The sequence below is a fragment of the Cupressus sempervirens genome, chromosome 6 (assembly GCF_028749045.1).
Source record: "Cupressus sempervirens isolate cs-2001-9-10 chromosome 6, ASM2874904v1, whole genome shotgun sequence".
Classification (NCBI taxonomy): domain Eukaryota; kingdom Viridiplantae; phylum Streptophyta; class Pinopsida; order Cupressales; family Cupressaceae; genus Cupressus; species Cupressus sempervirens.
In genome coordinates, this window is record NC_143123.1 from 710,242,903 (window position 1) to 710,259,555 (window position 16,653).

A 16,653-nucleotide genomic window follows, 5' to 3' on the forward strand; every position below is an offset into this window, starting at 1 on the left:
ATGAAAGAGTGCATAATGGAAGAAGCCTGCATTGATTAAGTGCTTAATTACATCACCGATTTATTATCTACTCATAAATTTGATCATTAAAGTTTGATTCTAGGATATTCATGAGAAAGGTAAATAGAAAAATTATAGAACCTGCAGTATTAGTCATTGATGTCCCATGGAAGCTTTAGAACCTAATTGGCAAACTTCACCCAAATCCCACACCCCCACCTAAAAGAAAAGAATATCTCAAGATTCAAACCACAACACATAGTAAATGTCTTTTACCTTTGCATTTCCTTCTACCATCTACCAATACCATCTCAAGATTACAATTTTACTGGCAACAAGGATACAAACATGAATCATAAGCTACAATTTGCTATTTCACCAACTCGTGTTTTAAAAACAATTCCCTGAACAAATATTTTTGATATATTCACTGCACTACAAATTGTTGTAGATCATTTGTTGCCATTTCCACAGATGGGTGCACATAATCATATATTGAAGGCTCATCAAAGTCATTTGGCAATGACTCCCAATGTAAATTTGGAACCCAATCAGCACTCTTCAATACCTTCAAAAGCTCCTCAAGCAGAATTTGATTGCCAATAGGGCTCAAGTGCAGTCCATCACTGTCAATTTTCAAAAGCCAAAGAAAAAGCAAAAAGATATTTAGTACATAGCATGAGAAAACAAGCAGAGAAATTAAGATAACACATTTCATGAGATTTACTCAACATTCCAATGTTACTTTTAACCAAAGCAGGAAAGGAGCTGGAAAGACTACATGTCATACTTAGGTATCAGCCGCTAATACTAGTTTTAAAAAATGTATATGCTAAAAATGAAAGGGTTAAAACTTCAGATTGAACCCCATCCATACAAGAGACAGAATTGAGACTATTGCCAAATATTCCTGCTCGGCTGATATACCAAAAAGAAGAAACACAACTGCCAGCATAGCTGCATAAAAAAGAAATTAAGATGCGAATATAAAGGAGTGCTCTGGGGCAGAAAAATAAACTATTTCAAAGAAGAGGCATTTATAAAAGAAGAGTAGAAGAAATAAACTGCTTAAGATAGATTAAAATGCCTGTTAAGCTATTAATCATTTCTCTGCACCTTAAAGTATCAAGTTAGCAAATAGAACCATGAGTGGAACAGTGGAAAAAATGTGAACAGCCCGGTTGAAGATTGAGCTGCTTAATGAAGGCTGTCTGATATATGTTGTCCAGGAGTTACTGTTTAACTGTAATCAATTCTTTTCTACATCTGTGAGTACATGATGTTGCAGGAGGATCCAGTTAGGGGAAAGAGATCTTATAAGGGTACATTCCTCTTATTGAGTAATTGGGCTGGGATAATGATCACCCATGTTCTGCCATTTTGATAAGAAATTGGCATAATGTTGAAATATTGACCCCGTACTTGTTTTGAAATTACAATGTTAGGTTTACGGTCGCTTGTCTATTTCATCATTGCTGTTAACTGATATACCTAGTAAATTACATACATGACAAAATAATACAGATGGAAATGTGTACCAGATATAGGAGTAAAATATATCTATATTAGCTCATGAATTCAGTACAAAGAAGAAGACCAGAGATGGTCAGCCAAGGATTACAATTTATCCCACAATACATTGCTACCTTCTTTGGCAGTCAACAACATATTTAAAGGACCCAACAGTTACCAAGAGGAATACAACCGTCAACCAACCGACACTTACAACCACCCGAGAGTAATTACCAATGACAATTAATATGATGACAACAATTAATACACTGGTGGATAACCAATATTATCAAACACAACAATAAGCCCCCAAAAAAGAAAGAGTCATCTTCCAGACTGTTAATGAATTGTAGCTTCGGTAAGATTATTTCTATTGATGAAATAAAATGCATAAGTGGCCTATCGGCCTTGCACATTTGATTACTATCCTTCTTCTGTATACAGCTCTGATTGTGATTATCACATTACATGATTAATAATTAGTAAGTTAACAATCATGCATATATATATATTCAATATTGCATATGTATATTATTAGTTCCTGGCTGCACCAGTATACTGATGCATCCGTTAGATGCAAATAAATGGGCTAGGTAAGGCACTAATATTAAAGAATTTTTTTCAACGTATATGTTTTTCCTACATCTATACATTTATTGATATTTTTAAAATATTAAAAATGTGAATTATTTTTTAAAGTATTGGTGAAAAGGAAAAATAGCAAGGAGAAAATTAATTTTTATTACATATAAATATAGGAAAAATTAATAAAAATCTTCCCTAAAGTACTTAATTTTATATTGTCTAGAAGTTTCTGAAAGTTTCAGATGAGTTCTTAGCTTTCAGCTTTTGAAAACTGGAAAAAATCCATGGTGAACGTCCCAATTCTATCCTGATCCAGACACTTCCACAGTAGAAATCCATGGAGGACGTTTACATAAAATGGAAGGGCTTGTTCTCTAACCCTGCTCTGAAGCAGACAGGCTGGAACCAGCCTAATACTAGCCCAGATGGGCTTCTTCTCTAACCCTCCTGTTGACATTAGCATTACAAAAATGACTGTAACCAGTAAATTGACATTTCAATGCCTTCAAACCCAAGCAAGTACTGAGATCACCATTTTCGCCAACTTCCTAAAGTTCCTTTACAAAAACTGTGCAAGCTGGAAATATATTTCAAATCTCACATTGCAAACGGATGGAACGAGCAAAGGAACTGCACACAACCAATGTCAAACAATTTTTTCCTTTCAGTTTCTTTTCTTCTGTTTGTTAAGTCTTAAAAGGGACTGAAGCTTGGAGATTTGCAGACAAAATTACAAAAAACCAATAGAACTGAATTGAGCCTAATTGCTTACAAATTGTTGGAATGGAACAGAAACCTGCCAAAACTAAAGAATGCAGAACTCGTTATGGAATTTAGCATTTTCTGGTGGGCATAGACGCCTTTCAAATCGTATTCTTCTCAAGACCAAACACACCGTCTGGTAGTAGAGCGATTCCTGACAGGGTAAGCAATGTCCTTACCACCATTCAATGACAAGAAGATCCTCCACTTTTTCATCCATCACCTCTCCTTGACATACACAGAATCAAATCCCTCTTGAAATTTCATTGCTCCGCAGTCCACCCTTTTCAGAATCTCTGGCAGGCGGACACATGATTACAGGTCCACTATGCCTCTTCTAAACATATCTGATAGAAATGAAAAGCTGACGTGTTCAAAAGCAATAGTATAGTTAAGGGAAAACACTCTTCTCGACTCCACTACTTTTTGTTATCAACAAAACACAAACCACAAATAATTGTTATTCCTATCTCTCATTGCTCAAAGCATTGTAAAGGCACTATTCGTATGAGGGATGATATTGCTCACAAACCCTCCTCTAACCATGACTTAACTGAGCTCAAAGCCTGACCAAAGCTCCACCTCTTCTGCCTTTACTACTTAAAACACTACGCCCTTTGCTTGCTCTGCTGGAATTTGGGCTTTAAACTACAGGTAGTTTGTCGGTAGGTAGGCAACTTACCCCTAAACTAACCAACAGCCCCTGGCAATTGTCAAACTATTCCTTATTTTTATCTGTGAATATTTTCTTTCAAATTTAATCTCTTTTCGCTTCATTTTACCTCCTGATTTATGTTTTGTATTCAAGTAAATCATAAAATATGATCCACAAAATTCAGAAGCGAAAACACAATCAAATCCAAATCCAGAAACTGTTCATACTAATACAATCCCTTTCTTGTACCATGCTGATTCACCAGCTTCCTTCCTAACTGGTACAGTTTACCCGATCATTCTCATCATAGTTGGGTGGTCTTTTTGTCATAAACCTTCTATAACACTAGATCAAATAATGGAAATTGTGTATTGGTGGATTCGAAAGGAAAATTCAACTTGAAATCATACCTGCAATGAGGATTTTGAGATGTTCAAATATTTTGTTTTAGCATGAAATAGCCCTTGTTTAATTGTGCTTTGATGCAGTCAATGTTGAAAAATAGTTTACAACATTCAAATGCATGCATATGTACCACATTTCGATCTGCATATGTTGGAATAATAAACCCCACACATGTAGGTGTGTAAAAGCAAGGTGTCACCAGCAGGTGGTTGCCCAGTATAGAGGTTGTGCAGCGTGGACTTTTTTCTTTTGAATGTTTAACCAGTCTTTTAACCTTCTCGCACATTGTTTCCACACTAATTTTTTTTGTAATAATAAATCCTCTTCGTTTTGTAGGCTGCATTATTTTTTGTTATTTTTTCTAATGGGATTATTTATTTTAAATTTGTATTTTTATAATAGGAATAAATATTTCACTGTGACTAAAAATATTCATTGGTTACAAAATTTTTAACCAAATAAAGTGGAAGCTCTGCTCGCCTATGAAGCAAAAATGCCGAACTCTTATAGACCCGCGAAAATCTAGGGCAGTCTTTTCATCAAAGGAAAAAGAAGAGAATCGTTCAGAATTCCTGCCCCAATGGTACTCGATGGCAGAATACATCTCTTGACGCAGACCGAAAATGGTTTCATAAGGATTTGCAAGATACGCATGATGCCAGATTTGCAGTTAAAATGGCAAATAGATTCGCGGTATTTGAAAAACCCATAGGAGAAATCCCCAATCAGCAACGGAATGGAGGGCTTCGAACCCTTCAAAAGGAAAACAATCAATGGGATGCCATCCCCGAAATCCCTCCCGCATGCGCAGACTTGCCAGGTACCCCCATTCATCATTCTTTCTTCACAATTGAGCATTTAGACAACCAATTTAGAGTCTTCAACCTAACAAAATATGAGCATCTTGAACTGTTTAAACCTTCATTCAATTCATTTGGCCATTCACCTCCTGCGATGCCCCAATCAGGAAGGTCTCCATCTGATTCGAAACCCCCATCTTCTTACATCCCTCCACATCGTAGAAAATCATACTCAAAGGTCTCCCTCCCATCAAACCCTAATCCATCTGCTGGTTTGATCTCCAGGGTCAAAACCGCGGATAAGCCTATTAGGATTTCCATCAAAGAAGTTGAAGACACCCGGATTGAGTGTCTTAAGGGAGGAGTTTTTGCAATCTAGAATGGCCCTTTGAGAGATCTCCCTCTTTTATCCGATTGGCTGGAGGAAAATTGCAAGGACCATGTAAGTATTTTCCACTATTTTGATAGAATTCTTTATCTACAATGTGAAGAAGAATCTATTAAAAAGGCATTCATTTCAGTTTTTGATTGTTTCTTCAATGGGCATAGCATCAAATTCATAGGTTGGTCTCATGATTTTCGTATAGAAAAGTTAGACTGTATGATACCTAAATGGCTTAATATGCTTTCTCTCCCTCTGGAGTTGCTTCAAGTAGATATTATTGAATCTATAGGATTTGTTGTCGGAGAAGCCTTAGGTATTGATTCTTCTTTTTATTGCTGTAATAGTGTTAAACTGCTTATCAATACCAAATTCAACCATCCATCTAAGTTTCAAAAGAAAGTAATTACTAATAAAGCTTCGTATGATCTTAACTTTCACATCTATGAAGGAGATATAGCTGATATTTTAAAATTTGATGACATCCACAAAATTAGACCCAAAATCCTTGCTCTCACTTTTGATTTCAGAAGTAAGTTTCCTTGGATGAGAATAATGAAGAACAAAAGGAACCAGAATTACAGAGAATAGAATATTCCTGCAAAACTTCAGAAGGATTATGTAATTTAGACAGAGCCACTCCATACCAAAGAAACAAACAGCAGAAGGTTAGAAGATCATTCAGCAGATAAAGAAAGGCTTAAATCAATAATAGTGATTGATTATATAGAAAAAACTGTAATGTCCCCATTTTAGCAGTTGACCAAGTGTGTGTGTGTTAGCCTTGTTCTACATGGTCCTGAGGGCTAACGAAGGGTTTAATGGGATCCTGGAGTGTTTTGGCCTAGTCATTTCCAGTTTGGACCAAAACGAAGTTGATTTACTCAGTTTCAGGCATACTTACTATTTTTAGTAAGTCGGCAGGACACAGTGCAGGTCAATTTTGGTGATTGGATTCGATACTCCTCGGTGAGAGCTTTCCGATGAGCTATCACTCGCATTATTTGGAGTCCGATTGCTAATACATTTTAATGCCTGAAGTTTTATTAAAGTAACGTCTAATTTAATTGTAAAATATTAAAGTGTAACTTTAATATTTATTTTATGGTGATGTGTACCCAAGGGAGACATAAGGGGTATTTTAATATATGTTTTATATATTACACATCTTTTATCCCACATTGCCCATATGAGTTGAGCAGACCCTTGGAAATAGAATAAAAGGAAGCATTTGTGGCTTCATTAGGCAGGTTGAATATGAGAAGAAATTGGTGTGTGAGTTGCAGCTCCGTTCTTGGCATTTGAGGACGTCTATCCTCTCTTGTAACATTCTAGACGTCATTCCCTTAGGGTTTGGCCTTTGGAATTCTTTGTTATTGGCTTCATTATCAAGCAATTTAGTTGCATTTCCGGCTACAGGCAGATTTGGTATTTTGCTCATATCTTCTTCACTACTTGTCTGACGCTTATGCCGCTTTGAGGGAATGGTATTATGAAAGTAGTGGACTGATTGAAGGACAAAGTATTGTAGCAGCAAGTTCGAAAGCATGGGCTGGAGTATTATGTCAATACTGCTGAAGTAATTAGTGAGTTGATAAATCTGCCATGTATTTGGTTTTATGAATTCTAAAAATAACATTTTATTAGCAGCAGTTCATTTCCACTTTGCATATCATTGTAGTTTCTTTCTTATTTATGTTGTGTGATACCAATTCCATGCATGAAACACAACAAACAAATAAACGTTTGATTTTCGGAGTTATAAGGGGTTTAAAACATTAAACGAAGAAATAAGAAGTTGAATGCAAACTATTTGACATAATTCCTTTCAGCAATTTGGTTTAGTTCTTTTTGGGACATCCAGGGGTGCCCATTACAAAAACAAAGATGGATGCAGATGGCTGAACCCACAAGAAACATAAAGGAAAAAAGGAAAGGAAAGCAGCTAAAGTCAATAAGGATTCCAGCAAGAGAGTCTCTCCACCTACTTAGAAGCAACAAATAAATGGAGAAAGAGAAAATGGAGCCTCAGGAAAGCTTTCGTCTCCTACCTCAAAGCTCGCAAATAGAGGCACAGAGCAGGATAAGATCCTAAGCAGCAACCAAGCAAAAGCCAAAAAAGATAACAAAAGAAGTATTATAGAAGAGAGGGGGAATCATTTATTATTTAATTGTGAAGCTGACATCACAAAGAATTACATATCACAGAAGGAAACAAATGAATTGTAGAAGATTCTAGCACAAGACATGGCAGATAAATCTCCCCCTTTGGCTACCAGAAAACAATGTAAATTTTGGCAAACTCCAACAGGTTCAAAGACCTCTCCATTCACTCCTAGCAGCAGTCATCAAAGCAAAGAGATGAATTTAAATACAGCAGATAAAGTGCCAATAAAAGAATTTTGTTTACCGTACAGGTAAAGTAAATGAACGCATACAGAAAATAACAGCAGAATAGTAGCATAATATTCGCAATAGTAAGTGAATGACGATTTACAATGATCCCGGACGGGATATAAATACTACTGCCGAACCTTCCCGAAGGAGTCCGTCAGCCACAATTATCCTATCCGTTACAAACTATTTACCGCCAGACCGTCGGCTACAAAAACACCGCCGGCCGTCGGCTACCGAAACATCGCCGGAACCATCCAGTCGGCTAACACCATCCCCCCAAAAAGAAAAGTCGTCTCTTGACGACTGACAAAATTAGGAGACAACTTACATACTACAGAAAGAACTAGAGAGAGGGGGGCGTCCCAAAAGTGTGTTGTTGGCGACGTAACTCATACACCTGCTCTGTCCTGATATGGAGATCTGTCTGGATCTGAGAGTTCACTTCGACGGCCTCCTTTAGAAGAAGTGCCGCGTCCATGGCCTGCGTCCTGGCTAACTGCATCTCATACTCAGCCGCATCCTTATCTCAAACCGCTGCCTCCATACTTTGCTTAGCCAAGTCCTTCTCCTGCACCGCGGCTGCCAAATCTGCCAGTAGTGCTGTCCGCTCTGTGGCCCATGCTGCCTGTTGGGCGGTCAAGTCGGTGGCTAGTTTCTGTCTAGCCTCAGTTTCAGCTGCCAATGACTGCTCTGCTGCGACTCTGTTCGCCTCCGCACGCTGACGACCGTAGTAAACATCTTTGTACAGTCCCACAATCTCATGCGCTAGTTTCATCATAGGAGTGTCAATGGGTCCCAATTCCGGCTCCGTGGCCCAATCTGTCAGCATCTCCTCTGTCTCCGTTGCCGGCCAGCCCCTATCTATAAAGCAAGTCTCGAATCGCCGAGGACAAATCCCACGGATATATGCTCTGATCAAGTGCCATTCCCTCCGCCGAGTCAGGGCCTGAATTGCCACATCGTGGCCCTTCTTTAATGCAGACTTTATAGTCCTGAGGTAATCCCGACACCTGTCTTCATCTGACCCATAGTCCTCCTTGGCGAAAGCCTCTAATGACCATTCAGCATCACTGTGTCCCCCCTCGCCAGTGGGAGCCATGCCCACATCCGGTGCTGCCGTCTGTGTTGTTGGCGCAACCACGGCATGTGGCATTCCCTCCTCCGGAGGCTGAGGCTGGGGTAATATACAATGGTGATTCCCCCTCCTTAACTTCAGTAAACTCCTTCGGATATTCGTTCTCAATTGACAGAACATTACAACTCGGAAATAACTCATAGTCCTCCAGTTGCCAGTGGTATAAACCATTGACGGAATCCAAGTCGTCATCCGTTATTCCCCCGTCCAATCGGAGAACGCCTTCTTGATCTGGTTCCATCCGTCGTCTCCCTCCATCCTCCTCACCCTCCGAATCGGATGACAAGGCCTCTTCCCCTACCATTTGGGTATGCAAATCGATGACAAATCGACGACCTTTACTTTCAAGGGATAAAGTGTTCTTCTTCCAGTCGTGTCGGGCTCTTGCTTCTATAAGCCAACTGCGGCCTAGGATGGCATCATAACCTTTCTTTTTCAATGGAATTACTACGAAATCCATTAGAAACGGCTGAGTGCCAATGGTTACCGGCTACGCCATGAGAATACCCAGTGGTTTAATACCATGTTGATCAGCGGTTAGGAGCTGAAAACTTGGAGGCCATAATGTTGGCTGTCCAAGTTTCCTCCAAGTTTCCTCTGGCAATACATTCACGCCGGACCCTCCGTCCACTATGGTGTCTGTGAGAACATGTCCAAGTATCCCCATTTCGACAACTGCAGGGTGCCGTCCTGATGTCAGTGCCAACAACATCTGGTCTTCTCCTCCCGTAACAAGTTCCTTTTCTTTCCGTCGACTTGGTTCTCCTGGTGGCTTCTCCTTCTCAAGGCTTGCTTCCCCTGTCATATTTGAAAAAGCAGATCGAAGTTGGGGCATGGTAAGAAGTAAATCACTTACCTTTACTTGTACCTCTGTTTGCAAAATTTGGCGTATTATGTTTTGTTCAGCGGAATTCCTTGCTGAGGTGGCGGCTGTGGTCGGAGGTGTTACTGCTTGAGATACTTTACCAACCTCTGCCCGTGCTGCCGCAAACTTCTTTTTTTCTTCGGTGGGGTCCGGATATCCTTTTGCTTGTTGCTGCGTAATGGCCAGAACTTCTTCTTCATTGGTTCCAACCGTGATTAAGTTCACTCCGGATTTTGGGCATTTTGAGTCATCGTGGTCGCCGGGTCCGCACCATCAGCACAATAGGTGAGGTGTATTTGCTGTTGGACATTCTCGCGCAAAATGCCCCCATAAGTTACATGCTCGGCACTGAATAATTGGTCGTCCGTTTGCATCATACTGAATTCGGCTTCTGCTCGTATTGGTGTTGTTATTGTTGTTGTTATTCTGTCCACGGCGATTACTTCTGTATCCTCCAGATGTAGCGCCTGTGTTGGTGTTTCCGTTACCGCCTGACGGGGAAGCCTCCTGTGTGAGAAGCACCTGTGAAGATCCTCTTGTTTTCATGTTAAAGGGACAGTCCTTTGTCGAATGGCCCATGATCTGACAGATGTCACAGAATTGGTTCGTCGGACATGATCCCTTAGTATGACCGTCGGTCTTACATTCCGTGCACCACAGTTCACTACTTTTTGGCTCCTTCTGCATATTTTTTAACTCCTTCATCATTCGAACCATATCCTTCTGTAAGGCACGAACCTTTTTGTTACTACCTTCGTCATCGCTGCTATCATCCCGAGTGGATTCATCATCATCAGAGTCAGAGGAGCTGGTTTTCTTCTTCTTTGTCTTCTGTGCACTCTCAAGGTCCAGTGCTCTGTTATACGCGTCCACATATGATGACGGTGGCACAATTTTCATTTTCCTCCGCAACTTCGAGCGTAGGCCGTCCACAAACCACCTTTTCTGCAATCCGTCCGCTGGCTTGCTTTCCATTTTGTTTACTAAGTCTTTTAATCTCCTGGCATAGACGCGGACAGTTTCGTGCTTCCCTTGCTTGGTATTGAAAATTTCCGCTACAATTTCATTATCATCCCGCAAGAGTTTAAATTCCGCCAAAAACTCGTTTTTAATGTTATCCCATGTATCCAGCTTCTGCGGATCCATATCCGAAAACCAATCAATCGCAACACCCCGTAGGGTTGCCGGAAATTGCCTAGCCCATTTGTCGGCATCTGCGATTCCATTTGCCCGCCAGATCATCTCACATGTCTTACAATGTCGGAGGGGGTCAGCTGTACCATCGCCTTCAAATTTCGGTAATTTTTCTTTGGATCCCGCCATAACTCTGGAGGTCTGCACTCCTACAGTGGTCGGCACTCCCACACCGGCAGTCTGTACTCCCACACCGGAGGTGTCGACAGCTGCAACCCTTGGTGAAGACGGAGGATCCTCCGAAATTGTTTCCCGCGGAAGTCTATCCTGGACGAAGAGGTCACTCCACGCTCGTGCTCCGTCGGCACCGCGAGCCGTGCGAGTTGATGCTCTCCCGTCTAAATTTTCTTCCCTCGGCGAACACAAATTCAAGAACTCCTCTCGTGCTTCTTCCACCAATTCCACCCGCTGCCGAGTCTCCTCCAACAATTCCTCCGCACTTCGGTTGCCGTCGACAATCCTTTGAAATCTTCGTCGGCGTTCGGCTTGCTGTGCTAGAATTAAATTCTCTTGCGCAATACGGATTCCATCTTTCCCCTTCACCTTATTCCGATCCTTGTTAAGCTGATTTGGCATTAATCTTCATTCCTCCCACCTTCCAGATTCATAAGGCAACGGCGCCAAATGTTTACCGTACAGGTAAAGTAAATGAACGCATACAGAAAATAACAGCAGAATAGTAGCATAATATTCGCAATAGTAAGTGAATGACGATTTACAATGATCTCGGACGGGATATAAATACTACTGCCGAACCTTCCCGAAGGAGTCCGTCGGCCACAATTATCCTATCCGTTACAAACTATTTACCGCCAGACCGTCGGCTACCGAAACATCGCCAGAACCATCCAGTCGGCTAACAAATTTCAGGAATTTTTGAATAATGACAATACCCTGGATTCACCAATGGGGGAATTGAGCATAACAAAAACTGAAGAAGACAGGCTGAACTTCCTCACTGATCAGCTGGTTCAGGTCTTTTGTGAGGAAAACATTGAAGAAAGTACTGATGCCCAAAAAGAAGAATTAATTATAGAAATCCTCAAATTGGGAGGGAACAATTACACATACGAAGATCTAAGGAAGGATTTGTTAAAAATTGAAAAGGAGGATAATAATCTAAGGCAATCACAGATAAAGGAGAGATGAGCAGCAGGAGCAGAAGGACAAAGATGACAGCAATAATGGCATAATGGGAGCAGATGCAGGCTTGGAAAACCATTCTGGCATGGTGTATCAATTTCTCAAAGAACTGGTACAAGAAGAAAAGGATAGGAGCCCTGAAAGTAAAATTGGTGCAGCCAAAACAGCAGAAGCCAACCTAGATCAGCTGGGAATTCAGATGAATCAAGAAGGGCTTAAATCCCCTATTTGTGGCAAATTGAAGGGAAAAAGAGGCAGAAAATCATTAAAAGAACTTAGAGAAGCAGATGGGCACAGCAAAGAGCAACAAAACATTGACCAGATTTTCAATGTTGGGAAGGGGAAGTGCCTTCCCGAAGAGCAATGAGGATCACGACATAGAATGCTAGGGGACTTAATGCCCCTAGCAGAAAGAGGTTACTGAAGAATAACCTCAAATCTTTTGATTCTGAAATTATTCTCATCCAAAAAAATAAACTACATAAAGTAGAGATTCCTAAATTAGACAAAAGGTTAGGACTTTGGAACTCAGTTTTTCAAGAATCAATAGGGGCTTCAAGGGGTTTAGGGATCCTCTAGAATCCCAGGAAGGTAGACATAAACATCATTACTGTAAATACTAATTGGATGAGTGGTTGGGTTCAGAGCCTCAAATCTGACCTCAAATTCATCATCATTAATATTTATGGGCCTATTGCCAACCTCGGTAAGAGGTTGGTATGGGAAGAAATTGGCTCCTTTATAAATAATTTTAAAGGTAATTTGTTCTTATTAGGAGGAGACTTCAACACAATTTTAAATATTAATGAAAAAATAGGTGGTAATCAACATTTATCGCAAGCTTCCGAGGATTTCAAGGCATGGTGTGATTCCCATAGCCTGATAGATATACCTATTAGCAATGGAGTCTATATATGGAACAATAGGAGACAAAATTTTGCATATATAGCAGAGAAATTAGACAGGTTCATGATTAAAGGGGATCTTGATGCTAAGAATCTGAATTTTCACTCTTCCATGCTCCCTATTGCTAGATCTGTTTACCGCATAGATTAATTATGGCACACGGATAATGAACACGAACAGCAACAATAGTACTCCTTTATTCGCATATGCCAACAGATTACATACAGAGCATAAGATAAGATAAGATGATTTACAATGTACCTAGACGGGGTATAAATACTTTCTGCCGAACCTTCCTGAAGGGGTCCATCAGCTACAAAATAATCCTAATCTACCCGTCGGCTACCAAATACACAATCTCCAACGACATAACCCAGTCGGCTACAGAATACAAAAATTTTCGACATCATCCCCCCCAAAAAGAAAAGTCATCTCCTGACAACTGACAAAATAGGAGACAACCCATATACAACAAAAAATACTAGAGAGAAGGTGGTGCCCCTGAAGAATGCTGCTGACGACGCAACTCATAGACCTACTCTGTCTGGATGGTCAAATCCTTCCGAATCTGTGTATTAACCTCTACGGCCTCCTTCAAAAGAAGCATTGCATCCATAGCCTGTCTCCTGGCTAACTGCAACTTGTACTCAGCTGCATCCTTATCTCGTACAGCCGCATCCTTATCTTGCATGGCCGCTGCCATATCCCTCAATAGTGTAGCCCGCTCAGCTGCCCACGTTGCCTGCTGGCTGGCGAAGTCGGCGGCTATCTTCTCTCTCACCTTTTGAGCCTCTCTCTTAGCTGCCAGAGATCTCTCGGTTTCAACCCTGTCGGCTGCCCTGTCCGCCTCTGTACATCTGCGAGCATAATAAACCTCCTTATACAGTGCCACAATCTAATGTGCCAACTTCTCCAACGGAGTGTTGCGCGGCCCCAACTCTGGCTCACTGGCCCAATCTGCCAACATCTCCGGTGTCTCGACTACTGGCCAACCTCTCTCCTCAAAACATGAACGGAACAACTGCGGACAGATCCCCCTGATGTAAGCTTGAACCAAATGCCACTCCCTCCGTCGAGTCATAGCTTACAATGCCACATCATGTCCCTTCTTTAGCGCAACCTTCATAGCCCTGAGGTAGTCTCTGCACCTGTCCTCATCCGACCCATAATCCTACTTTGCAAAACCCTCCATCATCCACTCGGCATCACTATTTTGTTCCTCATCTACGGGGACCATGCCCACATCTGGTGGGGTCTCCTTTGCTCTCGGCGCAACCTCGGCCTGTGGCAGCCCCACCTCCTAAGGCTCTGCTACTATAGCTGATACTCTTAGGTGCCCAGGGGACTAGATGGACGGACCGACCTCGGCAAGGATGAGGCAGAACTACTGTCTCAAGAAAGCATTGGCTCCATCCATCACCTCCGGCTACTCTGACTGTGCGGGCTCCATGCTCTCCTCTTGCTATACTGGCTGGGCTGACTAGACTATCTGTACTGACTCGGCGGATGCTAACAAGGAAGACGAAACAGTGACGACTGCATCACAGTCAATCACATCCAAGCAAACTTGACGCTCAGGGTCCAGCGCTGGCAACTCTACCCTCTGTGAGACTAGCTCCACTAATACAACTGGAACAACATTTGCTATGGCCGTGGAGAAAGTAGCACCTAGAGTGGTCGCTGATGTAACAACAGTTGTCGTCGGTGGGACACCCTCTACTACTGCCCGGGGGACATTTGCTACCGGTGGGGTCATCACGACTGGTGCATGACGCTGACCAAAAGGAGGAATGTGTGACGTAGGAGCGGACAAGTGCACCGAAGTTGACAACTGCGGCATGGTAAAAAATGTGGGCTCACTATCTATTGGTTCGCTGCCAACCTCCGTAGAAGTACTCTCTTCCTCGTACTCCGCCCCGCTACTCTCCGAGGTCTCCTCCCGTCCGCTGTCAGTATCCCCATGAGCCGTCTGCAATCCCCAAAATTCCTTCTTCTATCCCGCTGCTGTTGCACCCGTGTCCAAATGTCTCCAATAAAATATCGGAGGCTCTCCCTATGCCAACTTCCCCCGAGGTGGCGTCTCAAAATCATCCATGGGTATCTAATGAACAGCTGCCTCTAGAAATAGGCTAATCGTATGATGTAGCATAAAGAATGTGCGGTGCTGGAGTGTCATGAACTCCATCCTGTCGGCAAGGACCGAAGCCCAATCATACACCGTACCCTGCATGATGCCATTCATGAATACAACCTGTGGAAATGCAATATCTGAAGCCCAAGTCGCACCCATTAACCTACTCCTGATCACATCCATAATGCACCTCCAGTGACCCTCCCGAATGAAATCTCTATAGAACCCTCTGCATTTCAACCCCTTAACTACTAAATCCATCTCCTCGAGTGAAAGATCGCGGCCCACTAGCCATATCCAATGTTCCTTCCGTTCCTGTGAGAGCTTGTGGTTCTTAATTTCCACCTTCTTACCACTGGGGCCAGGGATGCCAAAAACCTTAGTGAAATCCCTAGGTTTAAAGGACATCGTCATCTGATGCTTTTTGTACATAAATGCACTTGTTCTACTGTGCGGACTATATGCTTTTATCATAGTTCGCAAAACTGATTCAAATAACCAGATGGAGAAGACTGGAAGCTGGATGGCCCAATGCACCTGCGCCTGTATCAGAATCTGCTTAATCTGGTCTACCTCTGGAGTCTCCTACCACCATTTCCAGCATTCACTACCATTAAGACCCTCAAACTGGATGGTGAGATGAGCGAGTTCCTCCCTGACTTTCTGTTTCTTGCTACTGGAACCCGACGGCCCTGCAACTCGGATCCCAGATACCAAAACCCTGGCATTCTTCTCCATATTCAGCTGACTCTTCCACTGCTTCCGTTTGCCTGCCGATTCCATGCAATAACCATTTCTTCTTCCTTATTTAATATATGGTTCCCCTTTTTTACGCAGGTCAATCAAATGAAGTGCCGGCTAAATTACCATCCGCAGAAGAATTAAAATAAACAGTCCACACAATACCTTCCGTGGGAGAGAAAAGCTAGCCACAGGAGAGTTGCAATCCGAGGAAAATAGAAGATGCTCCTAGAGATGAAGGCAACAATTTGGCTTTTAACTGCAACAAATCTCCCCACCCAAAATCCGAACCAATAGTAATTGTGTGTTCATCAAGCAAAAGAAAGGGATCCAAAAATTTCAACTCATGTCTGCCAATACTATGCTTGACAGTGGCAACTCTCCGTCGAATTGGGTGTTGATGCCCTCAAGATGCTTTTGTAAAATGTTTAGCCAAATAGGACCAAAATTGAGCCCTCACAAATGGACGTTGCTTTTATGATTAATTCCCAGCCTTCTAGAAATGCCCATCGCCAAGAGGAGACAAGAGAATCCACATCGCATCGAGACTCACCCGGAGGAAAGATCTACGAAAAATGAGCGTAATTGATATTTTGACCCAAGTTGATACCATCTGCACCGTGCTTGTATTCCCACTCCCTCCAGACGTGGAAGCCTCCTGTGCCAGGAACACCTGTTGAGGGCCTTTGATTTTCATGTTGAAGGGGCATTCTTTTGTGGAATGTCTCATGATCTGAAAAATATCGCAGAACTGGTTCTTTGGATAGAAGCCCTTTGTGTGACCTTCTGCCTTACATTCTGTGCACCATAATTCGCTTCCCTTTGTTTCTTTCTGCATGTCCTTAAATTCCTTCATCATCTAGATCATGTCCTTTTCAAGGGCTCGGACCTTCTTGCTGCTGTTTTCCTCATCACTACTTTCTTTTTCCAAGGATGCATCGAAGTCTGACTCAGAGGAGCTACTCTTCTTTTTCTTCTTTTTCGTTTTTTGCTCACTCTTCAGGTTCAGTGCCTGGTTGTATGCTTCAGTGTATGATGAT

At 42.0% G+C, this 16,653-nt stretch overlaps 1 protein-coding gene across 1 annotated transcript in view; it reads right to left on the reverse strand.

Annotated features, from left to right (window-relative positions):
- Window positions 1–259: 259 nt before the first annotated feature.
- LOC149554258 (GDSL esterase/lipase WDL1-like) overlaps window positions 260–16,653 on the reverse strand; it is a 237,739-nt gene continuing 221,345 nt past the window's right edge. The window contains exon 6 of the mRNA XM_089789468.1: window positions 260–626. Within this exon, the coding sequence (XP_089645594.1) occupies window positions 428–626 (199 nt within the window). The 3' untranslated portion in view covers window positions 260–427. The remainder of the gene's footprint in view (window positions 627–16,653) is intronic.